Here is a 25700-nt window from a genome sequence, read left to right on the forward strand (position 1 = left end):
CACATGAATGACTCACAAGTGTTTGTTACAAATGAATTTATTGCAAATTTGAGTTACAAGAATTTTTTCTCCTTTTTATTACACTTAAATCATGGTATATGGATGGTGCAACAAATATAAACTCTGGTAGTTCTTCTGTATATTTATAGAGGAAGCAGACAATGATTTTGTGTGGGATCTGTTATTCGGAAATGTCCCCCCCCCCCTAAAAAAAAAGCAAATGCCATTTCCTAGAGTCCCATTTGAACATGCAATAATAAGACAGTGCGTGTATTTAATGGTAGTTAAGCTGCATACCTCCCAACTGTCCCATTTTGAGCGGGACTGTCCCGCTTTTGACAGCTCAACCTGCAGTCCCGGGTTTGTACAGATATTTCCAGAGTTTCTCTTTGATCTGCTGCACTGAACAGCCAGAAAAAGATACAAAGTTTCTAACTTAATTGGCTAGAGAGCCCAATACACATATTTAAATATTTTGTAACAATTTCAGATAAGAACAAAGACTCACAGATTAAAGGGCAATTTGCCGTCATTAGCAAAACTTTAATAACATATAAAAAGCATAGAAATATGTTCAAACTTTGATAACCTGCTAAATGTTGTAAAATGGACATGGTAATGAGGGGGTGTGGCTACAACAATGGGCGTGGTCAATAATTATCTTTCTGTTTCCAAAATGTTGGGAGGTATGAAGCTGTATCATCATGTATAAATACATATTAGCAGCAAAGCAATTCTATTGGGTATTGTTCAATGATTTTTTTAGGAGCCTTTGGGAATGGTACTTCATTGAGACCCCTTTTCCGTAAAATCCCAAGTATTCCGGATAACAGATACCACACAGCCGGAATCCTACTAGCCATCGAACCTCTGGAAAAGCCAGGTTTCCATAAAGCAAGGCTACACAATGCTAAGGACAGAGGTAGTTGATTACTACAGTCTGACGTCTGCTCTGTTTATAAACCGCCCGAAAACCACGCTGCCTCGCAATGACCTTCGGAATTTGTAGTCAAACTTACCGCCGTGTCATCGTCATTAAGTAATAAGTAAACTACATTTCCCAGCAAACCACAGGGCCCGCCCTTGCTCTTTTATAGATACGTAGGAGGGAGTAATAAGCGACGGAAAGATTTCGCCGTGGCCTATGGCTAATAAATGATGCGTGGTCGTCATCCAATCGTAAGCGCGAACGATTGATGTGTGGGCGGAGCTGAAATTATAGTATCTTAGAGCGACCAATAGGAAAGGAAAGGTGGGTGCCGGCGCGGGTGGCAATTGGGGTTCGGAGAGGCGCAGTTTTCGGACGGAGGGAGTGAAGGCGAAGATGCCGGTTCACTCACGGGAAAAGAAGGAAAGTAACCACAATGACATGGAGGTCGACTATCCGGAAAATGAGGGCAGTAGTTCCGAAGAGGACGACTCGGATAGCTCCAGCGGGAGCGAAGAGGGAGACAGCTCGGGTAAGCAGCTGACTGGAGCTCCCTGCTCGCAACACGCACATCTATAGGGCTGCAGTACCGCCCGTGGCCGCTAGTTGTTTTCATGGTGGGACGGCTGCGGGCTCCATGGTCTTTATCCTGTGGCTCCCTGTTGCTGGGCTAGTTCCACGAAACCGCAGCCACCAACACTGGGCGCTCTACCGGTCTTCATTTGCACCAGTGAAGTGCGGAAATAGTTCACAGACACTCATTGGTTTCTGAGAGAATCTCTTTTCAGTCAGAACTCCTCCCCCTTACAGTTTGACAGGCGCATGCTGGATGTGACCTACACCAGGTTTCATTTGTCAGTCACTAACCAGTTCTGGGATTAGGAGGGACATTTGACTCTTTCTCTTTGGTCTCCTCATGTGAAGTTCCTCTCTGGGTGAAAAACAAGTAGTCAGGATATAAGACAACTCCTGTCCATTCATACAGAACGCATTTTAGTACATCCTCCGGAAAATTCCCGTGCTCCATGCCATGTCCTACGGCTTAGGAATGCCGCATCGGGTGCTTTTACTGTCACTCATCCTCCAAATCTGCAGTCACATCTCCGTCCTCTACCCACCATCCTCTACCCTCCCTTCTCAGCTGTCAGCCATACGAACTCCGCCATTGGCCCTCCGTCTTCCGCCCTCAGCCTTCCACCCTCCCTGCTCAGCCCTCTTTCCTCAGCCATCCACTTTACCTGTTCATCCCTCCGCACTTTCCCTCCGCTCTCCCCCCTCAGAACTCATCTTCGTCTCGTCTTCTCTTTAAGCTTCAGTCCGAGAAAGCGGAAATGTGTTTTAAACATCTCTATAATAGTACTGGCGAAGTGCGGAGGGATGAAGGGGTAAAGCGGAAGGCTGAGAGTAGAGGGCTGAGCAGGGAGGGAACAGGGTGGAGCACTGAGAGCGTAGGAAAGAGGGAGGAAGGCGGAGGACTAAGGGCGGAGTTCGTATGGCTGACAGCTGAGAAGGTAGGGTAGAGGACGGAGGTATGACTGCAGATTTGGAGGATGAGTGACGGTAAAAGCACCCAATGCGGCATTCCTAAGCCGTAGGACATTGCATGGAGGACCGGTATTTCGCCGGAGGATGTACTAAAATGCTTTACATACATTGACCCCTGTATTGTGACTGTGCATCATGGTTGCCAGGTCTAATTTTCAAAACCAGCCAATGTCTGCTACAAAACCAGCCCACAACTAGCCTAGAGGCACTTCAAAAGTAACCCAAAATAACACAACATGTGAAATGAAAAAAAGTCTAATAAATAAATAAATTATATGTGAAAATTGTGAAAATACGCCTTTTTAAATTTGCACTGATTTGCACATTTTTCCATGAAGCAAAATGGGAAAGATTCGCCCCCTTTACCAGGGATGTAACTACAGAGGGGGGCTCAGGAGGTATAGGGGCCCCATGAGGCCCGAATACATATACAATTTCAATAAATATTGGTAAAATAATTCAAACTCTAGACATTTTGGTGGCCGGCAGATTTGTGCCCCAAAATTGTCTGAAATTGAGGAAAGTCACCGGAAAATGCGAGAATACAGAGCCCAAACTCTGGAAACTCCCAACTTCTACACAAGTCAGTCCCATTGCATACTGGATATTGTAGTCTTACGGTAAACTTGGCAGTTGGCAAATTCCTGAACAAAAACTACATTTCCCAACATGCATCGGGAGGCGCAGGCTTGGGAGATTAGGGCAAGAAAAAACTTTGGCTGGTTTCTAAAGTAAAAACCAGCCAAAATGTAGCCCAAATCCGTACCTTGGCTAGTTTATACTTTCAAAACCGGCATGGACTAGTAGCCCAATTTGGCTGGAAACTAGCCAACCTGGCAACCCTGCTATGCATTGATCAAGAAGAGGCAGTTGATACCACTTACCCCCCTGTTTCATAAGTAATTTAGTATCTGTGCAAGTGCATACATTTTCATAAACAGGGGCCTCCTGTGACAAGGTTACTATCAAAAAATTGCTCAGCTGCTGTATCACACCAAGGCAAAGCCTCAAACGTAGGTCTCCACTACCCACCTTCATACCCATTCCATAAGCTGGCAAATTCCTATCTGTCTGCAACCCTGAAAAAGGATCTCCTCGGCTGGCTGATTTTCCCCCACTATAGCTTCTTTAGGGGAGAAAGCTCCTAGACCAGCACACATTTTTAAAGGAATAAGGTCAAGGTGGGTTAACTTTTAATATGTTATAGAATGGTCTATTTCTAGCAACTCTGCAATTGGTCTTCATTTTTTTGTAGTTTTTGAATTATTGTCCTTCCTCTTTTACATCTTTCCAGCTTTTAAAGGAGAAGTAAACTCCTTATTAAAAAAAACTCCTACCCCCCACCCTACATAGACCCTACCCCCACCCCAGCCTACCAATGACTGTCATACTAAAACTTATTTTCAATGTGAACAGCCCCTATGTTTGGACATTCTTCCTGCAGCATAGTTTTGCAAAATATACCACGGATAAGTAAAGTACAATAGAAGTGTAACTGATGAGGCCAAATTTATTATAAACATATTAAAGGGATGGGAATTGATCAATGCACATTCCCTGGTCCCCTGTTAATCCTTGTATCCTTGTAAGTGCATACATTTTTAAAAACATGGGCCTCCAGTCAAAAGGTTATGATCATAAAATTGGCAAGCCCCACATGGTTGTCTCAACTACCCACTTCCGGTCATTTCCCCCTTAGACTGGAACCTCATTACTTGCATAAAGCTCACAGCATTCTCTGGTGCAAACAAGTCCTCTACATTACTCTTAACCAAGGAGTAAGTGTTGGGCTCTCATTCAGAGTTGTAGCTTTCTGTGCTCCTCTCTGTGGGAGTTGAATTAGTTGCAACAGCGCTTATACATTTTGCAATGCCTACTTGGATGCCACCACATTTACAACACTGTTGCGTTTGCAACTGTATTAACACCTCTGTCTGGTTTTGTGGTACACTTAGTAACTCTTGGATGCTGGAAGAGAATGTTGCAATGTTTTCGTAATGCTTTACTCAAATTTAGTAAGCAAGCCCTATAAAATCTGGATTAGGGTGAGATTATTGAGTTGGTTTCACAGACACAGACATCATTTTTAGTAGATCTGTTGCTATGAGCAAAATATTCGGTCTTAAAATGCAACCACATAGCTTATTTTTAGGGCAGATGTTGAGACTGAAATTAGGACAAACCCTTTTAGCTGTTCACACACTGGCAATGTGTGGGCCTGCCCTAAAGCAGGTTTCGGCCGACCTCATTTTTCTTCTTGCGGGTCGTGGTCGGGTTTGGGTTGAGCTATTCTACCTGCTCTCCCTCACCTGCGACCTTAGACTGCTGACTTCCGGTTTCCTGTTATATAAGCTTGTCCCCTGCCCCTCCCCACCCCTTTTGTGATGTCATTGTCTGGGCGGGTCTATAAATGGAGGGGAATGGCGGATGCGGGTCGAGGTTTTCTCGACCCGCACATCACAAGTTGCCATCTTTTCCAGCTCCAGGTGGCAGGCAGTGATTTCATATGGGGCAGAGAGGGGTGGGCTTGTAATGTCACAGGCGCAGGGCTGTGGAGATTGGAATTTGGAAAACTAGGCAGGCAATTTTTTCGGGGCGGACAGCCCTTTAAAAAAAAATGGTCTGTCTGGGTCAAAACCGGTGAAAACTCTTCATTAGTCAAAGGGTGCACGAAATATTACCTACATTGAGTTCACAGATAATGCCCCTGTATAATGGACTCTTGCTCAAAACAGTCGGAAAACAGAGGTTGAAGGAAAGTGGTTGTATACAGATATTATCTACCTTTCAAGGACCAAACTGCTTCAATTTCCCTGTTTGCCCTGTTCAGCTTAAGAAAATCATAGATTTTTCTGTGATTAAAAAAGTAGGAAAAAGTTCAGCACAAGCCCTATTCATCCTCTAAAGCAACTGCTAGTTATTATTAGGGATGCACCGAATCCAGGATTCAGTTCGGGATTCGGCCAGGATTCTGCCTTTTTTTCAGCAGAATTCGGCCAAATCTTTCTGCCCGGCCGAACCGAATCCTAATTTGTGACTTTTTGTCACAAAACAAGGAAGTAAAAAATGTTTTTCCTTTCCCACCCCTAATTTACATGTGCGAATTAGGATTTGGTTCGGTATTCGGCCTATCTTTCAAGAAGGATTCGGGGGTTCGGCCAAATCCAAAATAGTGGATTGGGTGCATACCTAATTTTCATGTGTTTTCTAACATGAAATCAAAAACAAAACACATTTTATACCATTCTCTGACCTGATGGTCCTTTAAAAATACATATTTTCATGAGTGAGTGCACAGTATTCGATTATACAGGTATGGAATCCATTATTTGGAAACCCATTATCCAGAAAGTTCCAAATTACAGAAAGGCCATCTACCATAGTCCCCATTTTATCCATATAATCCAAATTTTTAAAAAGGATTTCCTTTTTCTCTGTAATAATAAAACTGAACCTTGTACTTGATCCAAACTAAAATATAAATAATCCTTAATGGAAGCAAAACCAGCCTGTTGGGTTTATCTAATGTTGACATTTTTTTCTAGTAGATGAAGATCCAAATTACGGAAAGATCCATTATTTAATTTTTTTTTATCCATTTTTTTTATCAGGAGGTTGTAAAAATTTGTGTCGGCGTGAAGAATCTTTTTGAAAGACTACTTTTGGTGGAATGCGTTGACTATTAGTATTGCTTTATTTTTTTCTTGCAGAGATGGATGATGAAGATTGTGAAAGACGCCGAATGGAATGTTTGGATGAAATGTCTACCCTTGAGAAACAGTTTACAGATCTCAAAGATCAGTAAGTCGACCCTTGTGGCAGGTTTCATAGGACAGATTGTGCCATAAATGCTGAGGCAAGTGTTGCGCTCTGATAGTCTTGGGCAATAATCACCCTTCTCATTTTTGGCATCTCCCACAAATTCATGAGCCTGAGACAATGGCAGAATTTACATTTTTGGTAGGAAGGCTTGGGGCATTTATGGTCTATTCAAAACTACAAATTTCATATCCTCTTCGGTAACAATCCAGATTTAACCAGTGCTCTTTGATTTCATTGGTATATACTTTATCATTTTAACCAAGGTGCCAAATTCCTTCTAAACAGTAGAGGTGGAAGCGGTCAGATGATTGACAGCTGTCAGCACACAGGGATAAGGTGGACTAATTTAAGCAGAGTGCAACTTTTGCAATTTTGTAAATTGCTGATGTGTGGGAAACATGGAAATTAAAATAGTCTTTTGACTTTAGATCCTCCCACCAAAGTAGAGTCCCCATTACAGTCTGGTTTAAGGGTATATAAGGGTATATAGGGTTCTTTGGTGCTGGCCCACCACTGCAAACAGGGAGGTGAAAATGATCAAAATAGGATTAGCTTGCCATGTCCAGTATTCCAGAGCAGTTGGAAGAGAGAGCTTTTTCTTAAGATGGGCAGTCCCATTCCAGTATCTCGGGCCATGCACCAATGTAAATACTTAAAAAAGAGAAATGTGTTTAAAAGACCAGTAACATGGAATTTTCTTTAAAAAAAAATAGTTTCCATTTAACGAAAAAAAAACACCAAGGCAGTTTTAACTTTAAATTCTTTATTAAGAAATTACTTACCCGTTCTCCTCTTTAGAAACAGCGACAGGGCAAAGATCCATTGTGCAGCGCTCCATTTCTCCTCCCTGCTTTCTATAGGAGATAGCCAGGGAGGAGAAATCGAGCGCTGCTCGATGGATCGGCGACCTGTCGCCATTTCTGAGGAGGAGCTCAATCAGAGAATCGGTAATTTCTTAATAATGAATTTAAAGTTAAAACTGCCTTGGTGTTTTTTTTTTCCCGTTAAGTAGAAACTAATTTTTTTTTAAATAAAAAATGTGTTACTGGTCCTTTAAGACAACACAGTGTACTTGTTATCAAGCAATATAATTCATACATTTTGTCAGGAAAATTTTGTGTAAAGACGTCCATAACAGATACAAGGTCCAAAAACTAAATGAAACATATACAGCCATCAAACATTAATTGCTCCTTAAAGTGGTTGAATTAACTTTTAGTATATATAGAGACAATTTGCAATTGGTTTCCATTTTTTATTATTTTTTGGTTTTTGAATTTAGTGTTTTATTCAGCAGCTCTCCAGTTTGCAATTTCAGAAATCTGGTTGCTAGGGTCTAAATTACATAGCAACCATGCATTGTTTTGAATAAGAGACTGGGATATGAATAGGAGAGCCTGAATAGAAACATGGGTAATAAAAATTACAGTTACAATAAATTTGTAGCCTTACAGAGTATTTGTTTTAGATTGGGTCAGTGACCCCCATTTGAGAGCTGAAGAGAGTCAGGAGAAGAAGGCAAATAACTCAAAAACTATATAAAAAAAAAAAATAATGAAGACCAACTGAAAAGTTGCCTAGAATTGCCCATTCTGTAACATATTAAACGTTAGCACAAAGGTAAACCACCCCTTTTAAGAGAAAGGAGATCCATACGGGTTCGGTAGACTTAGTTCTTTTGTTAGAATCTTCCCAGGCTGTTGTTTTACTCATTCATTTGGAAGACATTTATTTCAAAGTTCATATTTTACATTTCTAGCTGTGTTTAGGCAGAGCCTGTGACCCTGAAAACCCAAAAATAAACCCAAAAAAATCAGTCATTACCCTAAATATATTACATTTAGTAAATATATATATATATATATATATATATATATATATATATATATATATATATATATATATACACACACACACACAAAATCACGATCTGGAGCACTCCCAAGTTCTGGTCAATGCCTAGGTGCTGGTAAAACAATAAATATCAAATTTGCAAATAAACCGCACAACCAGGTCTTGCATAAAGTGTTAAAAACAAAAAATTATTTTATTATCAATAATAATCGTCATGTGTATATATATATATATATATATATATATATATATATATATATATATATATATATTTCTATTTCGATCCATTATTGAGTGTGAGCTATATCTTGCAGGGTGCAATGTACAATATCTGCAAAATCTAAATAGCCATAGTGCTTTGTATGGTTTGTATCAAGGTAAAAGTAGCAAACTTGAGTTTTTTCCCTAGACCTGTGCCTAAAGGTCTGTCTTGTTCCATGTTCTGCTCTGATTTATATAATGAGTATGATTATAAACTGCTGCCCCTTAGAATTAAGTAATGAGACAAAGTTGAAACCAATCATTTGTTCTGTGGCAACACATTATTCAGCTCATGTACTATAAGGCATTGTCCTATACTGAGACAATTGACCTTCAGCTGTTATTGTTATTTCTAGACTTTACAAGGAGAGGTTGAGCCAAGTAGATGCCAAACTGCAGGAGGTAAAGGCAGACCAAGCACAAGAATATCTGGAACCCCTTGCAAATTTACAGGAAAACATGCAGATCAGAACTAAAGTAGCAGGTATGAAAACTCCTCATTGTGTTAAAACCACTTAGTGGTGAGCACATGAAAAGCTGATACTTCAGAGTTGTGGTGTTTGTTTTGTGTGTGTTATAGTTTTACATTTTAGTCCTTCCTCAATTCCCCTTCCTCTCTTTAAAGGAATATACCGTGAACTGTGCCTAGAGTCTGTGAAGAACAAACATGACTGTGAAATTCAAGCAGCACGCCAACACTGTGAGGTACTTCTTTACACCCTTGCAATGGCACAGATATTCTTTAGAAACGATGTTTGTGAAGCAGGAACATTGTGAGTTTCTGTGGTTGTAAAAGTTTGCCTTCCATGTTCAGTTTGTAGGCCTTCGTGATCAGGGCCTTGTAAATGTTTAGCTTTGCCAGAGGAGCTGTTACAGCAGTGCCTGGTTATAAAAAGTTTTATCATCTTTACACTCCTTCCAGAAAAAAATATACATCAAGAACCAACAGAATATAATGTTCTAAATGTTTAATAAATAATCCCAATGCTTCTTTTACTCCCTTTACGTTTGGGAATATCTCCGGATGTGTAGGTTAAGCAATGCTTCTTCTAACTTTATTTTTTTATATCAAGATATCAAAACACGTTCACAAAAAAATAAAAATACAGCCATAATGCAGAACTATTTGAATCCAAGGCTGATTCCACACGGGTGCTGAAAATGTAAGCCTGAAATACGAAGGCTGAGAATTGGCCCCTACACGGACATTAGCCTCCCGTCCTGCCTGTACCCAGCGCAGTACACTTAGGGGCCGATTCACTAACTTCGAGTGAAGGATTCGAAGGTAAAAAACTTCGAATTTCAACTTTTTTTTGGGCTACTTCGACCATCGAATGGGCTCCTTCGACTACGACTTCGAATCGAAGGATTCGAAGTAAAAATCGTACGACTATTCGTCCATTCGATAGTCGCAGTTCTGTCTCTTTTAAAAAAAACCTCTACCCCCTAGTTCGCCATCTAAAAGCTACCGAAGTCAATGTTAGCCTATGGGGAAGGTCCCCATAGGCTTGGCTAACTTTTTTTGATCGAAGGATATTCGAAGGATATTCCTTCGATCGTTGGATTAAAATCCAATTCGAAGGATTTTATCGTTCGATCGAAGGAATTATCCTTCGATCGTTCGATCGAACTATCTGCACTAAATCCTTCGACTTCGATATGGATAGGATTTTAATTCCTAGTCGAATATCGAGGGTTAATTAACCCTCGATATTCGACCTTTAGTGAATCGGCCCCTAAAACTGTAGTACCACCTTATGCTCAGCCAGCAGAAAAAAAAAAAAAAAAATGTATAAATTCTTGGTACTTAAACTTAATCCAGTGGAATTGGAAGTTCGTATTGCTGGAAAACTTGTACATTAGTGCTAGGTACATTTATAAATAACCTATGTATTAAAATTCATTTCAGAGTGAAAAGCTGTTGCTTTATGACACGGTTCAGAGTGAACTGGAAGAGAAAATACGTAGATTGGAAGAAGATCGCCACAGTATTGATATTACCTCTGGTAAATGAAAATGCGTAGTAACTTTTTCCAAATTTCGAGTAGATGGTATATATAAGGTACATATTTCAGCTGAGGCCAGGATGGAGGTAAATAATGACAATGTCTATAGAATGCTGTCCATTATGTAAATACGTAAATGGTTATTTTGATTGATTATTGGTTATTTTAAGGATAACTTACCGTGTTTTTACACTCAGCTGGAAACCCATGGTTGAATGGAATCGACTAGACCTAAATATATGTAGGGCAATTTAGCTAATAAAAATAAAAGAGACTGTGCCCTAATGGCAGGATGGCAGCAATCTGATATTTAAGGGCACCAATAGCATTTGAAAGGACAGTACTGAGGATACAGATAAAAAACATGATTCAATAAAGGTATTAATGACATTTAAGATGAAGCTGTTATACTATCCTGCATACCACTTCACAGGGGCGTATCTATAGAGGAAGCAGACCCTGCACCTGCAGGGGGGCCCAGGAGGTATAGGGGCCCCACAAGGCCCTAATTCATATACAGTTTCAATAAATATTGGTAAAACAATTCAACTGCTAAAAATTTTGGGGGCCTGAAAAATTATTTGCTGTGGGGCCCAGTAATATCTAGTTACGCCACTGCCACTTCAACAAATGAGGGTTTATATAAAATAAATGCTACCATTCTAAAATAAAGTCCAAGGAATAGGAGATATGATACTTTTCTCATAAACCAATAGGCAAAGAATCAAAAAATAAATGACCAACCTGGCCCATTTATGAAAGCATTTGTGCACATTTTTTTTCTTTCTCAAGAAAGTCTTTTCCACCTTTAAGTAGACAAAGGCCATTTTATCCTATGGGCCAAAAACTTCAAAATGTGGAAGATTTATTACAATGGAAGTCTGGAAAGTCTTCCAATTTCTGGTCTCTGACGTTGCTCCTTGGTTCCACTATGTTCCACCGCTAACAACCCTTGTACAACAGTAAAATAAACATTTGAATAGCTCTTTGCTGTAGTGAACATTGTTCCTTTAAGTCCGTTCATATGATTCTCTTTCAGAGCTCTGGAATGATGAGTTACAGTCGAGGCGGAAGCGAAAGGACCCATTCAGCCCTGATAAGAAGAAAAAGCCCGTTGTAGTGTCTGATATCCTTTGTGCAGAGTTTAGCAGGTCTCATCACAGACTCATCCCTTTACTTACTCAGAACACTAGCACATGGAACATATTGTCACCAGAGATGTAATGCAGCATTTTCATAAAGTTATGCAACTTGGACTGGCTTATATGCAGCAATTCACACTGTCTGTGATGCAAATTTATTACTGTGTGTTTTGTTGCCCACGCGGGAAGTACTTTTGCAAAGGTAATAAAACTCCCCATGTGCCATTGCCTTAAATCCTTAGAAGGATTTTTTCTTTGTAGATTCTGGATTCTATAAACATGATCAAAGGATAAGGGGATAAAAACAAAACAAGAAAAACATATAGGGGATAAAAACAAAAGTCTTTACTGGGCAGGACAGAATCAGGACCCAGATATTCCTGTCTAGATTAGGAATGCATCAAAACCAGGTTTCATCCAAATCCCATTTTTTTAAAAATTTTTTTAGAAGGATTTCAATTCAGTGCAATTTCTAAATGTTGTCTTAATAATGATTAGGCATCATAATTAATTGTATGCCTTTAGGATTTCATTTACTCATTGCATGTAAGGCCATTATCTTTGTTTTAGGACTGTTCTGCCAGTGTGTAGGGAACAGGTACAAATATTTGTCTATACTTTTGGGAGTACAAACACACACTGACTGCCACCTCTAAGAACCGATGGGTCAAGACTAAAGGTGGCCATAGACGCAAAGATCGTATCGTACAAATCGAGGATTCGTATGATTTTCGGACCGTGTGTGGAGAGTCCCGACATTTTTCATCCAGCGGAGATCGTTCGTTTGGTCGATCGGACAGGTTGGATTTTGTCCTGACCGATACCGCCGGAGCCCATTGCGCTCTCATCATAATCTGATCGTTCGGCGATAGGGCCGAATGTTCAGATTACCCCCGATATAGGCATGCCCGTTAGTAGCATATCGGGGAAAGATCGGCTCGTTTGGCGAGTGGATCTTTTCGTCTATGGCCACCTTAAGGGAATGTTGTCAGTAATCCAGCCTAGTGCAGTTTATTCCTAAATATTTCCACGCCCATATATAGTTTATATGTTACAAGACTTGGATATACTTGAAGACTGGACTACAATAAGAAAGGTAACAAAAGTGTATATCCTATCTCTGTTAAAAACTTAGGGTTTTTTTGTGCAGGTTTGTGTTTTTTTGAATGTTGTCATTCTCATGTTATTGAGAGCTGTTGCTAGGTTCCATCTGTCATAAAGTTATTTTAGAAGTACAAAGACCTTAAACAATTCTCTCATTTTATCAAATATTATCTATATATTTTTATGGTAGCTTTTAAAATATTGTCTTAATTATTTTTAAAAAATGAAACCACTCAACATTCTTTAATATTTAGGACTAATAATTTTTGGTTTTATAGGCACCACCTGTGCACAATTTCAGGGTGATTATGGTCGGTTCTTCAAGGCCGATGTGCGTCTGGCTATTTGGGATCATTTTCCTACTGAAATATGAACTTTTGTCCAAGCTTCAATTTACATGTGGTATTTTACACTATCCATTCACTGATGATGAAAAGCAGCCCCAATATATGATGATGATACCACCACCAAGTGTTACTGCATGCATAAATGTCTTACTTTTGTGTTACACCCTCTCATACAGTCATGTTATGTTTAGAGGCCTAAATGCACTGTAACTTTAATATTTTCAGTTAAATGCTTCCTACATTGAGATTTTACTGTAATAGCTATTGCAATATCACACTTTTTTTTTTTAATTCTTTCTAGGCAATGGCTTCATTTGGGCCTCACAGGGTAAAACCCGAAGGTATGTCTTTCTTATTAGTGGTGCTTGCGAAGCAAAGCATCACTACTGTTATCTTGCAAACTTATTTTTATTAGTGGTGCTTGCGAAGCAAAGCATCACTACTGTTATCTTGCAAACTTATTTTTATTCTTCTTCCGTATGAAAGTTTGGCGCGTAACTAGTCCCGCACCGTTTGTCCTAGACCCATGAATGAGGTGTCAAATCGTGCGGCTTAATCGGGAATGGGGTGGTATGACTTTTCTAAGGGGTGGGTGGTTAATTGCCCCTTGCGGGGGCAATTAACCACCCCGAAAAGTCCATAGATTAACATTGAGGCCAACTTTTGACGGATTCTAGCGCAGAGAGGGGAATCTTGTAGAAACGTTAAATTTACCACATTTGAAGAGGTTTGCGACCTGTGTCAGATGATACCCCACACGAGGGTATAAGTTTTACCCCCGGGGCAGGAGAGGTCCCCAAATTTGCCCCATTGACTTATAATGGGGAATTTATCGAATAATTAGTTTGTCGCAGACCCATGAATGAGGTGTCAAACCGTTCAGCTTATTCGGGAATGGGGTGTTGTGACTTTTCTGTCCTATTTTGGGGACCCAAAAAAGTGAGCGGAGCCGCAAACAACCAATCAGATTTTCCCTATTGACTTCAATGAGAAAATGTAAACAGCTGTAATTCTCACAGTAATAAAACCAGAGCTCCCAAACTTGGCACCGTGGGTCACTGGGTGACTGCGGCCAAAATTTACAAAAAGTGGGCGGAGTCTACAACAGCCAATCAAATTTCAGCCATTCAATTAAATAGGAAAATTTTAAACTGCTGCCGCTCTTAGACGGTTAATGGCAGCCTCCTCAAAGTTGGCACAGTTGGTCACTGGGGGACTGGGATTAAAATTAAGAAAAGTGGGTGGAGCCAAAACCAACCAATCAGATTTCTTTGATTGGTTTTAATGGGAAAAATTAAGAAGGCTGCCATTCTCTCAGTATTGATGTCAGGGACCTTGAATATCACAAATGTGGTCGCTGGGGGTTTCCACTTCAAGTTTAGAAAAAGTGGGCGGAGCCACCAACAACCAATCAAATTTCATTCATTGATTTTCAATAGAAAAAAATAAAAATGCTGCCATTTTTACACATTAAATGACAGCATTCCGAAACTTTGGTATGTTAGTCACTGAGTGACTGTGGTTCATAATTAGGAAAAAAAGGGGCGGGGCAACAACAGCCAATCAGATTTCAGCCTTTGACCTTAATGAAAAATGATAAACTGCTGCTATTATCACGGTTTAAATGCTAGGTGTACCAAACTTGGCTCAATTACTCACTGGGTGACTGCGGTCAAAATTTAGGAAAAGTGGGTGGAGCCATAAACAGCCAATCCGTTTTCACCTATTGACTTCAATGTAAATTTTTGATTACCGCCGTTCTCACAGTTTTAAAACCGGAGGCCCCAAACTTGGCACTGACCATGACTAGGTAACTGGGGTTAAAATTCAGAAAAATGGGCGGAGCTTAAGACAGCCAATCAAATTTTACCTAACGCTATTCAATGGGAATATTTAAATTCCTGTCATTCTTACACTGTTAATGTAAGAGTGCTCAAACTTGGTCCATTTGGTGACTGGGTTGCAAATTTTTAAAAGTGGGCGGAGCCAAAAATAGCCAGTTTGTTTGGATTGATTTCAATGGTAAAATTTGGTTGGCTTTAAATTTCACCGGTTTAATCCGGATTCTACCGACTTTGTGTACTCTCTAGGCACCAGGGGCGACTGGGCAAGACACCCAACATATATGGGGGGCCTGAGTTTTGCCACGGCAAGCACCACTCACATTTTCTTCAGGAAATGTACCTCTCTAGTTATTTATGTAGTTTTATTCTAAAGGACATGAACTGTGTGTGTGTGTGTGTGTGTGTGTGTGTGTGTGTGTGTGGTCGCATGTGTGGGTGGAGTCGCATGTGTGGGTGGAGTCGCATGTGTGTGTGTGGAGTCGCACTAGTGTGTGTGTGTGTGTGTGTGTATGTGGAGTCGCACTAGTGTGTGTGTGTATGTGGAGTCGCACTAGTGTGTGTGTGTGTGTAGAGTCGCAATATTTTTATAATATATATAACATGTGTCCCCTAAAGAGGCCCCGCTCCTGACCCACACTCCCAAATTCTGCCCTGTTTGCCATGTTAATGAACCAATGAAGGTTCTCATTTATCCAGATCATGATATATACAGTATCTAGTAGAATTAAGTCAAAAGCAAATAGGCATTTGTTTTCTTTTATTTAAAAACATTTCACCGCTCATCTGTGGCTTCTTCAGTTTAGCTGGTAGGGAATTCCCCAGCATTTAAACCCTTGAGGGTAGTAAAGTCACTGATATCCAATCACAATAGCTCCATAGCAAAGTTGGAAAGAGCAGACTGTTTTAAAGGCTTGCTAAACATATATCATTTTTTTTTTCTTTGAAGCAAGATTTTACAAACTAAAATTTATAGGTGTGCTAAAATGTTACTATAAAGACAGAATTACTGACACATTGATTTAACTGCATAATTTTTTTAAGTTCCAACCTAAACCCTGCTATTCTACTCTAATTTTTTTGGCATAATAAAAACATTTTGGTTTTTTTTCAGTTACAGTCAAGATAGAGAAACATCAACACAGTGCCAGATCAGAAGAAGGTCGGCTGCATTATGATGGAGAATGGTATGGTCGAGGACAGACAATTTGCATTGACAAAAAAGACGAGTTTCCAACCAGGTGAGGTTATCGGGCATGGTGTGTGGTACGATGATGTAAAGGAAGCTTATTTTGTGCCTTATTTTGTCACCTTCATTTTAAGAAAAGCACAAATATAAAATAATTTGTCGAATAAATCTGAAAACTTTGCTGTTTACTAAAGATTTTTCTGAAAAACTCAAATCTTAGAAGTAAATATTTTACAATTTACTAAGGAAACTGTCCTCTCGGTTTTAAGTTGACTAGTATTGTACAGGTGGTTTTTACACTTTTTACGGCAATTTTTTGCACGAAAACGTTCGATTTGCAGAAAAGAAAAAACTAAAAAAATTTTGTCTGCAGCAAAACCATTGACCTCTGACAAGAGGGAAATCCGTTCCAAATACTGCAAAATAATATTAGTACATGATGCGAGAGGTGGCACTACAAGTGTCCAAGCGATCGCTTTACTGCAAAAACACTTGGATAAAGTAGTTTGCCAGCTATGGCAGATATAAATGTTTTCATCTGCTTGAGGAGCTTCATACAATGGTAAAATGTCATAACATACTAAATCTCAAGGTCAGGAAGGTCATTGCAGGCCAAAGCTGACCGTTTCTGGTATTGTGAAATCACCATTCAAATCTTGATTGTAACTGACTATTTTCATATGTGTGAACCATTTCACACTTTTTTTTTATTTATTTTTCTCCACTCCATTTTAGTGCCGTTATCACGACAATTAACAGTGACGAGGTCTGGTTTAAGAGGCAAGACGGCAGCAAATCAAAACTGTACATTTCTCAATTACAGAAAGGAAAATACAGCATCAAGCATATTTGATTGTCCGCTTGATACGATCATCCGCTACAGGCAGCTTCTCGCTGCAGCCCTTGTGCAACAGGAACGTGCCATTTTATGGAATTATATGTATTTATCTACCTTCATTTCTTGTATTTGCAAGTATTACTTCAGCTGTGTAAATGAGTGCATATTGTGTAATATCATGGCTCGAAGTATTTGACGGCTTATCTGTGTACCTTGGCAAGGTAATAATCAGTGGGGATATTCTGTATGGTACAATGACTGATAACTCCTGACCTCATTCATTGCCAAAACCACATAAAAATGGGCAGCGACAGCTGATGCTCAATATAGGATACAAAGCATTGTGGCTTAAAGGGACACTAATTGTGCAATACAGTTTACAAGAACCTGTAAGCTCTTATTGTGAAAGAGAAACTGAAAAGTTCCCGTAACATGGTAGAAGTGGAATGATTAAGATCGATAACATTTGTTTCTAAAGCGGGCGTTTCTAGTATTCTCTCACATGTTGCTAACTTTGGTATGCATATTGGCAAGCTGCATCCATGTTGCTTGAAATTGCTAGGAACATATTTTATCTTTAATTTTTTTTTATCAAACCAGGAGCAAAGCCTAAACATCTGAAATGTGCCGCCAGCTTTTATAACTGACTATGACCATCATTCCTCCCCCCCTTCCGCATATGTAAGCATTTGTATTTTAGCATTAGTGTGTCTTTGTGTCAAATATCTATCAAATCATATTTTAAAAATCCATTTGGAGCGCACACAGTATTCAAAAGACTGAGACAGTGACTGCTGTGAGCCACCTGGGATGTTTTATATGCTGGCATGTTTGAGGTACTTCATTAAAAGTGTAAAACATTCAGAATTGGGAGATATTCTCTGCAGTTCCCTGCATCCTCCATCAATACTGGATTCAGCTTGAGCTGAAGGATTGCATTGAAGTTAGTCCCCTAAAGGGAAAATAAACCCTTCTATAAAGCAATATGTATGTCACATTTCATATGTAGACACATCATTTTGCCTTTTCTGCATATTCACATTTTAAAAAAATGAGTGGAATTTGCCAAATTGCTTGTTTTTAAATGCAGAATTCTTCAAAGGAATCCACCAACAGTAATGGCAGTGTGTTGATATTAAAGCATTGTTGCATTTCAGGATTTATTTATTTGGCAGATGGCCACATGGATATTGGGAAAGAAGGAATATTTCGTGAACACAAGAAGCTGTCTTTTTCTCCTCTTACTGTCTCTGAGAGAGCAACATTTTAAGAATTAAACTCCTATAACTAGCTTGTACAGATAGTGGTTCTATTGCTATGAATAGGTCATACGCTCCTGATTTGCGATCAAAAGGATAATGGTTATCTGCAGTGCTAATAATTATGTGTTTGCTTTAAAACACACCCACTCTCAGTTTACTTTTGTGTTGAAGTTTTCGATTTTCAGGTTTTGCATGAGAAGCTGCTGCACGATGAACACACTAGAAATACATTCTTGATATCTAAGAAAGTGCAAGATCCATCCATAAATACACAGATTCATAGAGCACAGACCAAACAAAACCCAGAGAGGATCTTCTCCTATAAAGATTGCCTATATGCTCTTGTTATATGGGATCACTTCAATTCAGCATCTATGAAGCTGGACAGCTCCATTGGGTCACTGGCTGGAACCCACTTAGAAATGTGCACCCTTTTAATTGTGCCTGTGAGGGGTAGAGCTGATGCAGTGTGAATGAGAGACCTGCATGAGATGGACATTGAGCAGCATGCTTCTGTCATTGGTAAACCATACATTCTACACAGGCATTACTAAGGTAAGAGGTTTGTGACAGGTACACTTCCTATCTCAAACTTCATATGTCTTTTTTAAAAAAAAAGCTCCACTTATTTACATATTTCCGTATTTGTAGTAAAAGCACTACACACATTAGTGTACCACAAATAATGTCTTTCCATTTTCTATACAAAAAAATATCTGTGATTTATATGAGTGTGTCCCCCTTTCATGTTTCCCAGTGGAAGGTCACAAAATTCAATGCTCTCAATTAACAGGGTGGTTCACCTTTAAGTTAACTTATAGTATGTTTTTTTTAATTAATTGTCTTTTTCTTCCGACTCTTTCCAGCTTTTAAATGGGGGTCACTGACCCCATCTAAAAACAAATGTTCGCTAAGACAACAAATGTATTGTTATTGCTATTTTTCTATAACTCGACTTTATATTCAGGCCCTCTCTTATTCATATTCCAGTCCCTTATTCAAATATAATGCATGGAACCGGATTGCTGAAAATGAGCTGCTGAATAAAAAGCTTAATAACTCAAAAAAAACAAATAATAAAAAATGAAAACCAATTGCAAATTGTTTCAGAATATCATACTAAAAATTAATTTAAACGTGCACAAACCCCTTTAAAGAAAAAGGAAAATATTTGGATTATATAATATTTAAACTCATTCTGCTGCCCTAACTTGCCTTGATTGTAAAGAATCTCCATGATCCTGATAGCCCTGCCATCCCTAGCGTTTCTGCCCCTTCCCCCCTGGCATCACCCAGTTGCCTTAACAGTTATCTTTTCTCAATCTTCAAATCTGTTTTCCCAGCTCTTCATTTCTCCATTTTCTCTAATGCTCTACTGTTATCCATATATTCTTTGTATCTGCTCATTGCCGTGTTACCTACTTTATGTTTTTTCTGTTTCCCTTTATTTCACCCTGACACTTTTTATCTGCGTATATTTGTCCCCTCATCTCTTTTGCACCTCCTTTCCTGCCTCTATTATCCTTGGATACTCCCATTGGCTCTACCACGTCTTCATTGTATGAGAAAACTTGGCAAGTAGAGTTCAGCCATATATTTGGTATGTACAGTCACACAATAGTGCTGTGTTACATTGGGATTAACCCGAAGGGACTCCTACCTGTTCATTCAATCATCTGACAATTTATGGTTGTCACACTGTAAATGCTACAAGTTCCCTGCTGTATTTAAAAGAAAAATGCTATTGCTGCACTGTATACCCCATATATAATAATAGGCACTAAGTTTGCCCAGGAGCAGTAACCCATAGCAACCAATGAAATTTTTACTTTTAAACAGGTGACGAATAAATGCTATATGCTGATTGGTTGCTATGGGTTACTGCTCCTGGACAAACTTAGTGCCTTTTATTACATAACCCCATAGGTGTTTGTGGACTGTTCTATGGCCATAGGAATCTGGGCTGGTGGCTGAACTGAAAATTGCCGGTTTATACAGACACCGGATTGGCTTAATGATCTGCTACTTAACATGAGAGCGGGGGAAACCAACTCATTTTTATATTCATTATTCTTGGCATAATATTTGAAAACAATACTTTTTATACAGAATAAAGTGTTTACTTGTACCTAAAACAGAGTGTAATGTTGTGTAGAAGAAACATGTACTGTATTTGGGAATATATGAATTTAAAGGAAATATGGGTTTTCTCAAATATTATATAAGCCTAAACCAGGACTGTCTAATAAATGTTTGTTATGGAAGGAGAAAGCGTTTCAAATCTCAAGTATCATGCCTGTAGGAATATGTATGTATATCACAGCCAAAAATAAGTAGCCTTTTGCTTGTCCTTGTTTAGCCCTGAATTGAATATATCAATACACTGAAATGTCAATAACATGCAATATATTTGTTTTAAATGCAGTATTTTTTATGTTGCATATATGTACATTAGAGTGCTGCATGGGTCCAGTTGGGCTCGTGCCTGAACTAGACCTGCTGACCAACCTGGACCCACTTACTCACAAGGCTCCCTCCTCGCCCATGCTGCTCAGCTCTACATACAGTTTTTTGGTTTCTAACCTGACCAGGACCTGCAAAACTTGAAATGACGTCACTCCTGAGGCAGATCAATCAGGTCATGGGGAGAAAATAATCTTTCAACTGGGATAGACAGGTGGGATGAGAGCCTGCCATTGAGTCAGGTACCCATGCAGCTACCCACAGACTGCCCTGCACAGTTATGGAATTGCCACTTCTAAAAACCCGACTGATTTTACAGCATGGGAGCAGCGGTATCGTCACACTCTTTACTTCTGGCATCTTTTGCCATCCCATGCTACTCAATGATTGATGTATTGTGCTTTATCTTGCATATGATGTCAATAGGAACCTTCCTTTCTGCTGCCCAGGATGTAGCCACTGCCCTAACAGAATGTGCTGTAATACCCATTGGAATATCCTTCTAATGTTCTACATAGTCTCTCTTAATTACACAAACTAGCCATCTGGGTAAAGGAGCTATAGCTATAGTGGCAGGATGACCTTTCCTTATTCCAGCTGGGATGACAAAGTGATTAGCAGATCTTCTCCAAGAAGCAGATCTGTCCAGATATATCCTCAAGCTTCTTACTGGACCCAGAAGGTGAATAGTCACAAACTCTTTTCTCTATATTTGACAATGCTGGTAAGACAAGACAAAGACATTTCAAAAATCAGGAAGAAATTAGTTTTTTTAGGTTTGGACATAAACAATTTCTTAGAAAAGACCATCTCTTTCTCCTCCCCACAATTCAAGACTCTTTAATGGCCTTTATTAAAGGTTCAACCATTTTGAAGTCAAAGACAGGAATCCTCAGTTTCTAACTCCAAGCCCTCCTCACTCATTGCTTCAACCTGAGAAGCAGTTGTAAGTGGCTTTCTGGATTTATAAGATGAAGAGGCTTGAGCAGCAGAAAGCATACCATCTGTAACCGTTTTTTTGATCATATCCCATACGTCTGAATATTCTTTGGAAGTCTCTACGGCCATTTCAGTAAGGCAATTATGACAAATATTTCCCATTTAAAACCCTATTAGGGCATGTTCTACATCTGGAAATATCGGACTCTTCCATAGCCCTCACACCTCTTTGGAGGGTTCTTTGGAGCCAACATGATCTACTTCATCATAAGTGCAGATTCTTCTAGTAGAGAGCCTATCAAAAATAAATAATGAAATCAAAAATCAATCTCACCTAGAACCTGAGCAATGTGAACCGCAGCCAGTGGGGGAATCCTCCATGTTAATCGGCTAAAAAAAAAAAGGCCCAAAATAAATAAAAGGAAACCCCAATTGGAGATCATGCAACAGGGAGTTGCAACAGAGGGAACAATAGGACAGGGAATAGCCCCATAAAACTTACCCAAAAGAACCAATCTAAAGAAGGATGCAAGACAGCCAGAGGCAGCAACCCAAGCCAATCCTTACTGGCATCCTTAAAGGAGAATTCAACTGTAAAATAAAAAGAAACCCTACCCTACATAGACCCCCTCCCCCCCAGCCTAGCTGCTACCCCAGGCAAATGACCCTAACTCTTTACTTACCCCTCGGTGCAGATTCTGTCCAGCCGAGTTCATGGCAGCCATCTTCTTCTCTTTGGGAAGTAGATGCTGTATCGGCGCATGTGCAGTTAGCACAATTTTCTGTTTCACAACAACTGCACATGCGCAAGTCACGGAAATTGCCAAAGTGCTGCTCTCGTTCTGTAGATTACTGAAGAGCCAGAAGATGGCTGCTGTGAACTCCGCTGGACAGAATCTGCACCGGGCATTTGCTCGAGGTAGCAACTAGGCTGGGTGGGAAAGAGGTCTATGTAGGGTTGGGGGGTAGGGTTTTTTTTTTTTTACTTTAGGGTTGAATTCTCCTTTAAAACCCTCCTTGGCACCAAAGTGATAGAACCCAGCCATATGGAATGCAACGGAGCACATCTGGAATGCAAAGAGGCAGAAAAACAACAGCTACTGCATCCGGCCCCCCTCCGCGGAAAATGGCGCCTAATGTCTAGCTAAGTCATAAATACAGCTTTGCAGGCTGAGCTTGGCTACTCTACCCCTGACCAGTGTAAGGGACAGAAAAAAATCTGCAAGAAGAACTTTTGCAATTTTGCCTTGTAAATTGATTCTCTGGAATGCAATAAGAAATGGGAGGACCCCTTGACACTTGTTTTGCTTAAACAATAATCATCACCGCAGCTAGAAAATTCACATTTCATGGAAATGACCACAGCTCTTTATTTCGAATTCAGTAGCATCACATTAACCTACTATCAAATAAAATATAATGACAAGTGTAAACAATGTAACCGAGTCGGGACTATCATTCAGCTTTTATCAGCTGACTTGCTACATTGTTTCATGAGTCAGAGCCTCCTGGCAGACAGAAACTGCTTTTACCAGCAAATACACTTAGTTATAAATACCTTTAAACCCATAGATGAATACTGATGTATATTACAATTACATTTTGCTTTTATTATGCAAAAGTTCTAGGGAGGATGGCCGCTTTAAACAGTCAAATTATGACACTATAGTAAACAATACTGCATTTTCATATTGAAAATATCCATTCAGTCTGACAACTTGCTTTCATACAGATCATTTCTTATCACAGTTCCATATTGGCTGGCTAGGTGGCACTGTTTTTTCAGCTATTATAGAATGTCAAACATTTTCGTTATATTCTCGCTTCATTTGGAGTCTTAGGAAAAGCTCAGATGAAAACGTAACATTACTAAAGCCTTTCCATCGCATTAGGTTAATTCTAACAAGATTTAAATTTACAAAGAACAAAAGTCAGATTTACACAGCTCCTGGACCTCTATTTACAAATCTCCTTGAGATACTTATGAAACACTGAATTCCCTGCCCAGTGTAATGCAGTTGTTTTCTACAAATTGAATATACCAACCATATTGGTTTTGAGTTATTGTCTGGGCCCATGATAGATGTTACCAGTACAGAGGAGGCATATCAAAAAAAAAAACACTGAAATGTAATGCAATAATCCAGTTTTCTATTATTGTAGAATAATCTGTCCAATGTTTCCTATAATCCTATATGACAGAAGCATATTGATTGCATGAAACTCCTTATATCTATCTGACCCTTGCTATTCTCTGCACTGGTTGTTCTGACTACTGAAATGCTATAGTAGAAGCAAGCCCATACAGACCTGTAAAGAAGAACAGGCATTGGGATAGATGGGGTCTTAATGAGATCTGATTTCTGCAATAATGAATTTGAAAAAAACTTGTGGGTTTGGTCATTGGTCCAGGCTGGAAATATAGTTCTTGTGTGAAGAAGACAGGGGCTTAACTAGGGGAATGCAGACAGGGAGTGAAGTTTATCTTTCAACAGAGGGGGGCACAATCTAGAATTTTGTGTTGAATGATTAGGGACACGGATGCCTAAACAGTAAGAAATGAGACCCTGTGTTTTAAATGCGCTATATTGCTTCATAAAGCCGGGGTCTACTGGGACTGTGGTTATTATTGTAAGAAATGAGACTGACCAGGATGCTAATAGACTCATTGTTAACATTAAGGGGAAGAAAGTGATTGTGTTTATTGCAACTTTTTTTGCAATTATTTTTTTTTCTTTCAAACGGAGATTAATTAAGAAAAAATTCAAACTGAAAAGTTGTGTTCACCTTCTGGTGCAGAAGAACACCAAGAAGAATCTCCTTTCATTGTCAATGAGGCTGAATTTCTGAAATGTTTTCATAAACTGGGAAGTTATCATTGACTTCTGGGTAAAGTCGCCAACAGAGTTTTTTTCTAGTGAATTTTCACTTTTTTCCCACATGAATTTCACCTATTTGAGAGAAAATCATCTCACATATATTCGCTAGTATATAAGTTTGGGTTTTTATCACCATCTTTATTTTTTATTCATCTGCCCCTTAGGGCTAAACTTCAGGACACCATTGATCAGATGTTTTCGGATTGAGAATACGCAGCCAACAACTTGGATGAAGTTGCGTGGGAGAAAAATCTGATGTGTAAACCATATGAAACATTTGACACAACACGCCTGTCCGAAGGGAACACAGCCTGCTGTGTCTTCATCCGACGATAAAAACTGATGGTATCGAGAGAGTTTCTTTCTTGTTGAAATACATTTACTGTCAGATGTAAACACATGAACAAAAGACTCGGTGCAACTTTATCTAATGTGACATTACATTACAGATGTGGAGGATCCAATTTCGTAGCATCCGACAAATCCTGTGCTGTTGCATGGTGTTACATGGCAAGAGCAGATATTCTCTGATCCAGAAAATCTGAACTAGATCGTCCATGTAGTTTTACCATTCGTCTTCATTCAAATAATAATGTTGCGCTTCTATCCGCCATTTAGATTTGTTAGCCATTTTTAGATCACCTTGACTGACTGCAGATTGTGCTGTCCTTCAGTAGCTTTGTTAAGCTGGCCATAGACGCAAAGATCTGATCGAGGATTCGTCCGATTTTCGGACGAGTGTGTAGAGTCCCGACATTTTTCCTGCGGAGATCAGTCGTTTGGTCGATCGGACAGGTTAAAAGATTTCTGTCGGCTGCGGGTAATATCTCTGCATGTATTGCCGATCGTACGATTTCCAGAGAGAGACTCTCACTAGCTTTGGTCAGACATAACTTTCGTACGATTGCTGTCAGGGGCAGAACATCGGCTGTTCTTATGTACTTTATTTGATCGGAATGGTTAGTGGCAGGTCGGGAAATGGGATCTTTGTGTCTATGGCCAGCTTTACTTATGAAACACAAACAGGTGTGATGGGACAGTCCTCTGATAATAAGGCACTTTATGAGTTTGTAGCTTTCCTAATTGATCCCTGCTATTTAAATGAGCCCTGTTTTTCTTTTTTTTTTAGTAAAGTTGATTCTGCTTGTTTGCTACATGCACAAATATGTTTTAATGATATATTCCTCATTTAGCATATTAAATTCCATAGCTGCATGGTACGACAAGCCAGTGTATCTGACATGAACAAATGTACACTAGGTTAGTATACAGTTTTTTAT

The 25700-nt window shown here is 39.5% G+C and overlaps 1 protein-coding gene across 1 annotated transcript; it reads left to right on the top strand.

Moving 5' to 3' along the window:
- Positions 1-1312: 1312 nt before the first annotated feature.
- Positions 1313-18298, top strand: brms1l.L (BRMS1 like transcriptional repressor L homeolog). The gene is made up of 10 exons (NM_001093253.1): positions 1313-1460; positions 6184-6274; positions 8767-8894; positions 9036-9115; positions 10320-10416; positions 11456-11542; positions 12590-12654; positions 13311-13350; positions 15965-16091; positions 16775-18298. The coding sequence occupies exons 1-10, from the start codon at positions 1325-1327 to the stop codon at positions 16890-16892; spliced, it is 969 nt and encodes a 322-aa protein (NP_001086722.1). The 5' UTR covers positions 1313-1324; the 3' UTR covers positions 16893-18298.
- Positions 18299-25700: the final 7402 nt, after the last annotated feature.

Source organism: Xenopus laevis, chromosome 8L, assembly GCF_017654675.1.
Source record: "Xenopus laevis strain J_2021 chromosome 8L, Xenopus_laevis_v10.1, whole genome shotgun sequence".
NCBI classification, from domain to species: Eukaryota; Metazoa; Chordata; class Amphibia; order Anura; family Pipidae; genus Xenopus; species Xenopus laevis.

What these genes read in the sequence shown, in the direction of transcription:
- brms1l.L (NM_001093253.1), top strand. Translation starts at nt 1,325, where the DNA reads ATGCCGGTTCACTCACGGGAAAAGAAGGAAAGTAACCACAATGACATG. An exon ending in CGAAGAGGGAGACAGCTCGG is followed by an intron (nt 1,461 to 6,183) that starts GTAAGCAGCTGA and finishes TTTTTCTTGCAG; the next exon opens with AGATGGATGATGAAGATTGT. An exon ending in TTTACAGATCTCAAAGATCA is followed by an intron (nt 6,275 to 8,766) that starts GTAAGTCGACCC and finishes TGTTATTTCTAG; the next exon opens with ACTTTACAAGGAGAGGTTGA.